Genomic DNA, 8238 nt, shown 5'->3' on the forward strand with positions numbered 1-8238 from the left:
GTTTTTTTCTGACCTTTAGAAGAAATTATGTGATTATAGTTTGTACAAAAGGTGCTTGATTCATATATCAAAAACGAAATGATGGTGCAACACGCAGTTCTGTTATTGGAGAATACTCGCCAAGCTTCGAGTGAATTCTCAAATATCTCACTTTCTAATGCATCTTGAGTCAGTTTCAGTCATTGGTATAAAACATGTCCAATTAGATTAGATATAAATTGATATTAGGATAATCAAGAGAAGTTTTAGTGGCTTCAAATGCGTGTTAACTTCGTTTTACAGAATCTCAAAAAAAAAAAATGTATCATAATACTCGAGACAAGAGCAATAAGATTCATTAGTGTAAACAACAAACTATATTTTTCTTTCAGTTGTGTTCACAATTGCGTTACTAATGAGATGGCTTATTAGTTCCGTAAATACTAAATTCGATGCGTAGACTGGCATGAAGGAATAATTTTGTTTTTGCAATATTTGTAATTAGTATATATATTATAGAGGATTAACACTGATATATTTCTTTTGTATATGTATTAAGGAAGTTTATTGCGGAAGTTATTGAGTGTATTACAGAATATTTTTAGAATTAAGATCCTTAAAAAAAAATTCATGATTAAAAATTTTTATGTTGTAGGATTTAAAGAATATATGAACGGAAAAAGGAAGGAAAAAATAAAGGTTAGTTATCCGTTTCTTTGATGAAAAACAGGAAACTTAACCTTTGATTTTTCGTAAAATAAGAAGAAAAACAACATAAAACTTCTTTACATTAATTCTATTGTTCACAAAGTGTTTTGCAGACTTAGAGAAACAAAGGGTACAATTGTGATTCTGTTTTTTAATATTTTTTGACAGCTAACACGCGTTGAAAATAATAGTTTTCATTTTTGTTTTATTATATGAAATTACTTAGAATGAATTTTACAGGGGATGAAGAACTTTAAAAGGAACCATATTTAAAATAATAGGAAGCTTCAAAAGATCATTTTTGGTGAAAATAACCTAAATTTTAAAGAGATGGCAAAATTCCTAGATTTTAAAAGCAATTCAGACATTAAAAAATGCATAAAATTTTCAAAAAAAATTTATGTTATTATTCCTTTATCTACTATATCCGCAATTGTCCTCAGAGAAAGGAAAGTTTTTTAAGTATTGAACTATCAAATATTTAAGAAAAAATTATTTGAATGAAATTATTCAAAATTATTACATTAAAAATTCATTTTTAAAACAATGTAAATATATACAAATATATATATATATATATATATATATATATATATATATATATATATATATATATATATATATATATATATATATATATATATATATATATATATATATATATATATATATATATATATATATATATATATATATATATATATATATATATGAAAATACGCTAACAACTGAAAATACGTATTATTCTGAAAGACTATCAAACAAGTAATAGTCAAATCACTACAACCAAAATACGCTTTTTTTATAAATACGAAAAAAAAAATTTTTTTTAAATATTTTTTTCAGAAAATATCCAACAACTAGTTTTTCAAATTCTTGATTTCGCCTTTCAACAAAAGGCAAAGATATTTAATAGAAAAACTTCTTGATTCAAAATTTTATTCCATGAATAATAAATAAACTATTAAAAAAAATTTATAGAATTATAAAAATCATACGCATGGGAAATTTTCTGTGAGAAGAAAGCTTTATTAATTATTTTCAAAAAAGTTTTTATTAGTTTTCGTATAGTTTCTAAGAAATGGCAAAAGGCCACAGAATGTAAAAATATCCTTAATCTATTACAGCATTTTAGAGATATCCACTACTTCCTTAATTTATGAAATATTTTATGTAAGGAAAAATGGGATTTGAAATCAGATTTTTGCAACTTAGTTAATTTCTTACAATAATTAATCTGAATATTTAAAATATGTCCCTCAAATATCATTAAAATTATATTTTAAGTGCATGGAAATGTAATCGGAGTGGTTGCCAGTAATTTAGGTTAAAAAAAAATTTTATAATTTATTTTTGATTTATTGTTTTTTAGAATAAGAGGATATTTAATTTTATTTTGTAACCGTCTTTGAGCAGTCAACCTAATTTTGAGTTTACGACTACCAATGCTCAGCTTCGTAGCCTTAACTGTAATGCTGAACTCAATTCAGAAGACAAGGGAACTCTGGGATTAAGTATTGGGAGAAATTTCTGTCTTCGTGGTGGACTTTTTGATGGAACTAACCTGCGCTTGTGTTATATGGAGAGGAAAACCATGAAACCTTCCATGATTAGTCTGAGGGAAAGGGGACTCTAGTGAACAGTTTACCACGTTACGTCAGCACTTTGGTCATTGTATATCAGCACTGTGGTCTGTTTGAGGTGACAGCGGAACTCGTATCCACTAGCCATCGCTGGGATTCGAACCCGGTTCACGCTTTAACTCCTGAGCAAGCACGCACTTTCCTACGGTTTGTGTCAATAAAACATGTTAAGTGGTGGCGAGATGCATACTACCATCTAATTTTTTTGCAAAAAATGTGTTTTTTTTGTGCATATCAATAATGCAGATCAGCATATTAGCATATATAGATAATATCAGCATATCAGTAATGCGACGACATAGATAATATCAGCATATCAATAATGCGACGACAATATAATGTTGCCATAGTTTTATCTTTTTATTACTGCCCTAGTCGTCGAAAATAAACCTCAATCTATTTCAATTTCTTTCCCATTCATTGTTCATTTACTCTTCCCTAACTGCAAATTGACTTTTGATCTGAATTTGCATTTTATACAATATTTAAATTTATAGTAAATTTGTATTTTGATTTGAAGTTTTCTATGTTAGAAGATCAATCATAAGAAATTGATAAAATTTCATGATATTTCATGAAATTTCTGAAGTTACAAAATAATTTATAAATATTTCTGGAGAAATATGAAAAAATTTATTCGTGTAAAAGTGTTTCCACTATTTTGTCCCCCCTCCCTGTAGTGACAAGAGAGATGTGACAGGAAAGAATGAAGAAATTGAGTAGCGTGGGGAGAGGGAGGTAGAAAGTATTGTAAAAAAATATTTGACATCATTCATGGAGAACCGAAAGTTAACTTTTTTAGTTACTGCGATATATTGTTTAGTTGGTAAAAAAGAAGAAAAAAAAAATTGAATTAAAAAAAAAAACATTTGAAGTTTTTCATATCAGTTGAATTTCAATAAAGAGTGAAATTAAATCTTATATGGTGTTATAATTCAGATACATGCAGACTTTTTACATTGTTTTCAAGAAAACTAAGAACTTTCAACATTGTAAAGTGAATTTATAATCAATAAAGCAAATTTAAAAAAAAATTGTGTGCCTGATCCCTTAAACATGAATTTATATTTTCATTCATTATTTAAACCATAATTTTCAAATAACAAACATAATATAAAAATGAATAAATAATTAAAAAGAGATGCTTACCGTGTTGCGTCATTGTTGGTATTAATAAAGTAAGTGTCAGTGCTAAATCGTGATCAATACTAAATCCGGGGTCAGCCGAGTGTTTGAAATATCTTTTTCCTCGTCCTCGGAAGATTCATTAAAATATCAGCAATCATTCAATTGTAGTTTTAAAATGGAGAAAAACTTTCCGAACAGAGCTTCAAAGCACTCATAAAATAAATTTTTCAGTCAAAATTATATCAACAAACTCAACAATAATAATTTTCATCACTAAAAAAATATTTAAACTTATAATTCCATATTTGAATTTCCTTTAAGTCAATCTAAGGAGCGTTTCACCTCTTTGCGAACGCGTCACCTTAATCCTGAATACACCGGAATCCTTCCCACTTATTCATCACTGCCGTGTTCTTCATCATCTGAACTCTGTCCTTACATCAGTTTTCTTTTCTAAACTAGTTTTGCAGCTATTTTTACGCGTATCTTCTCTCTCTAACGATGTACATAGGCAAGAATGAGAGTCTATTAGATCCACTTCTTTATAGAGTCAGTTTTTACAATTCGAATGCTTGAGTAGTTCCTATAAACCGTTCGAAATCTTGTCAGTGACCTTTGGCGATTTAACAAGAATTTTTACTTACTACTTCATACTTCCGACATGAGGGGTTAAAAGAATTCTTTTCAGTGAGGAGTTCTTCCGTCAAGTGATTTACACTCGGCGAATCTAATTTCTTTCACCTTAAAGAAAAGAAATTATTTAATTACTAGCTGAATACCCATTTTGCATATGGGATGGAAAAAGTATATAATAAATCTCGGATGCAAATAAACAGGATGCAATAATGCTGCAATATTTGCAATTACAGAAAATTGCAATTACAGGAAATTACAATAATGCTGCAATTACAGGATGCAATATTTTTTAGGATGTAGGGCCTTTGCACGGTATACTCTAATTTGATGGGGGTTTTATTAAAAAAAGTTATGGTCAATTGCCCGGTAGTCTCTACACTTACGTAATTTATGGTTAAAAGTTCTTCCGTCAAGTGATTTACACTCGGCGAATCTAATTTCTTTCACCTTAAAAGAAGGAAATTATTTAATTACTAGCTGAATTCCCATTTTGCATATGGGATGAAAAAAGTATATAATAAATCTCGGATGCAAATAAACAGGATGCAACAATGCTGCAATATTTGCAATTACAGAAAATTGCAATTACAGGAAATTACAATAATGCTGCAATTACAGGATGCAATATTTTTTAGGATGTAGGGCCTTTGCACGGTATACTCTAATTTGATGGGGGTTTTATTAAAAAAAATTATGGTCAATTGCCCGGTAGTCTCTACACTTACGTAATTTATGGTTAAAAGTTCTTCCGTCAAGTGATTTACACTCGACGAATCTAATTTCTTTCACCTTAAAAGAAGGAAATTATTTAATTACTAGCTGAATACCCATTTTGCTTATGGGATGAAAAAAGTATATAATAAATCTCGGATGCAAATAAACAGGATGCAATAATGCTGCAATATTTGCAATTACAGGATGCAATTACAGAAAATTGCAATTACAGGAAATTACAATAATGCTGCAATTACAGGATGCAATATTTTTTAAGATGTAGGGCCATTGCACGGTATACTCTAATTTGATGGGGGTTTTATTAAAAAAAGTTATGGTCAATTGCCCGGTAGTCTCTACACTTACGTAATTTATGGTTAAAAGTTCTTCCGTCAAGTGATTTACACTCGGCGAATCTAATTTCTTTCACCTTAAAAGAAGGAAATTATTTAATTACTAGCTGAATACCCATTTTGCATATGGGATGGAAAAAGTATATAATAAATCTCGGATGCAAATAAACAGGATGCAATAATGCTGCAATATTTGCAATTACAGAAAATTGCAATTACAGGAAATTACAATAATGCTGCAATTACAGGATACAATATTTTTTAGGATGTAGGGCCTTTGCACGGTATACTCTAATTTGATGGGGGTTTTATTAAAAAAAATTATGGTCAATTGCCCGGTAGTCTCTACACTTACGTTATTTATGGCTAGAAGTTACTGTCTGGTATTCTCTAAACTGACATTCCAAATTTATCATTATTGCAAACGTTGGCAAAAAGAAAATTCTATACCAAGTGTGCCTTAGAGAATAAACTTGGAATTGAAAGATTCACCACTCCATCTATCCTCTATTAAGCGAAGACTAACAGAGAAAGTCAACAATACTACATGACACGGAAATTACTTTAGGCTAATTTAAGCCACGGTCATTAAAAACAACACTAATCTGACTAATTTTCAATACAAAAAGAATCGATGATTCAAGGAACCGGGCAGAAGTGGGTAAATGTTTGCGATGAAGTGTAAACTTTATGAATATCCCCACTATCAGTTCTTACTGAATAAAGAGTTGTTCGTTCGAAAAAAATCCTATTTATTTAATTTTTAATTTAATTTTTCTATTTCAATAACCAATTCAATTTCAATTTATTAAGCTATTTTTTCTTAAACACTTCAATTTCCTAAATTATTTCGATTGATAGAGACATGTGTCAAAAGCGTAAATAAAAACGAAATAAGCAAACAGTTTTAATAGTTTTCAAAGCATGCGCATTTCAGTAAAGATTCATATCAGGGATAGCTCTTTATTCGGTGCACGTGCAAGCTCTTGAATCTGCATTTATAGTTTCTTTTGGAACGTTCAGTTTGCCAATTAATTTTTCCTCACCGAGAAAAGAAATTTCTTCTGTTTTGTAGCCATGTACACGCGTATTGGCGATTTATTTAAAAATAGATATCAGAAACATTACAGATGATAGTACATGATAAATAATGAATGTTATAAATAATGAATGTCATCATTAATGTTATAATATAGAGATTAAAAATGGTACAAATCAGAATACGATAAGTATTAGTAATGTAATTTTAATACATTGCCTTAATGGGAGTGTTAGTTTAAAATATAGATAATATATTAGAGTACTTATTCCTAATAATAATAGTATATATCAGTTATACAGTGTCTCTCAGTAATGTTACAGTATATTGACTGAATAGTCCATATAGAGTACATTTTTAGTAATTTTAGTAGTGTTGCAATATACATAATATATTTGACTTCTAACCATTATGCAACTTAGAAATCATTGAAACATAGCGGTGTTACAATTGAAACTCCCATAAACTTCCTAATCCCAAGTCCCAAAATCCCAAGAACTATTTTAAAAATCGATTGGTCAAAGTTTCTTCTTGAGTACTCTATTTTCTATTTCTATTTTCTATTATCTGCTTTATTATGTATTTTCAGCTTGATGTGTTTAATTTTGCATTTTTGTCTTAATTTGTTCTATTTTCGTTTAAATATTTTTAGTAATCCACGAACTATTGTATTGATATATTTTGCGTTGGTTAGATTAATACAATATTACTAACCACTCTTGTTTGCGGATTTAATCGTGTGAACTGATGACAAGATTATATTTTTTTCCTTATTTGTTTTTCAGCTTTTTAATTTTAAAGTTTTTTAAATTTTTTTATTTTACTTCTAATAATTTTTTTCTTCTCTTTTAAAAATATTTAAAAATTTTTTTTCCAGATTAAAAAAACTATAAATATATACTTCGACTAAATGTATTTTTTAATTTTATTTTATACGATTCAATCAATAAGCACAACTTTTCTTCTTCGCGAAATTTGTTTACTGTTATATTAGTATTTTACTTTTAAGCCTAAACCACATTTTATTTTGCGACATGCCGGTAAGGTTGGTTTCTGCTTTCTTTTATTTCATACTCTTTTTCAACTAAATTTTTTAGCGATATCGACACAGTACAAAGAATAATTTTTATCTTAGGATAATTGTTCTTTACTCTGAAATATCGCATTAAATTATGCCATAAGATGAGTCCTGAGGAAGACTTTTGGTTTTTTCCCATTAATAATTTTCTATTTTATGTAATTTTTATATAATTTTATTATTATTTGTATTTATATATATATATATATATATATATATATATATATATATATATATATATATATATATATATATAAGTTCAAAATGAAGAATAAAAACAAAGAAAAATGATAGACATATGAAAAAAGGGGGTGGGAAATAATAAGTAAAAAAAATAAACAACATTTTATTAAAAAAAAAAAAAAAAAAAAAAAAAAAACGGAAAAAAAAAAGATACAATCTTTTCTTCAGTCCACACGATTATATCCGCATAACAGAATGCTTTCTGATATTGTATCAATAAAGCCGAAGCAAAATATATTAATACAATAGTGTGAGGAGCACTACAAATTTTTTTATAAAAATAACAACAAATAAAATAGATCACAAAAAGTAAAAATAAGTAACATGTAAAAACAGAAAATAAAATAAAATAAAAAGAAAAAACATTAAAAAGGGGACTATAAAGCGAGTAGCAAAATCAGATCAACTTACATGGACAGAAAATTTTTCAAGAATGATTTAAAAATGTTTTCGCAGAAAGATTGCAAGATTACAAAATATGAAAACAAAAGATGAAAACAAAAGCGCAAATTGAGTGTAACAAGAGGGTTTTAAAGTGTCGTTCTTACTGCACTGCTGAAGTGATTTGTTATTCTGAGCTTTGATTTGTTAGTTACCAAGGATGGGCCCGAAATGGATGTGCGCAAGGTAATATTATACTGGAATTTTTAGTTACTAAAAATTCCTTTGCTAAATAATTTCCTTTGTTAATCTATACAGTTTTTCCATGTGCAAATC

The 8238-nt window shown here is 28.1% G+C and overlaps 1 protein-coding gene across 1 annotated transcript in view; it reads right to left on the bottom strand.

The window, feature by feature from the left end:
* Positions 1–3882, bottom strand: part of LOC107441671 (very long chain fatty acid elongase 7) — a 33781-nt gene extending 29899 nt beyond the window's left edge. Inside the window, exon 1 of the mRNA XM_087161434.1 lies at positions 3480–3882. Within this exon, the coding sequence (XP_087017560.1) occupies positions 3480–3492 (13 nt within the window). The 5' untranslated portion in view covers positions 3493–3882. The remainder of the gene's footprint in view (positions 1–3479) is intronic.
* Positions 3883–8238: the final 4356 nt, after the last annotated feature.

This window comes from Parasteatoda tepidariorum, chromosome 1 (assembly GCF_982258835.1).
Source record: "Parasteatoda tepidariorum strain Cologne lab strain chromosome 1, Ptep-v5.0, whole genome shotgun sequence".
Lineage (NCBI taxonomy): Eukaryota > Metazoa > Arthropoda > Arachnida > Araneae > Theridiidae > Parasteatoda > Parasteatoda tepidariorum.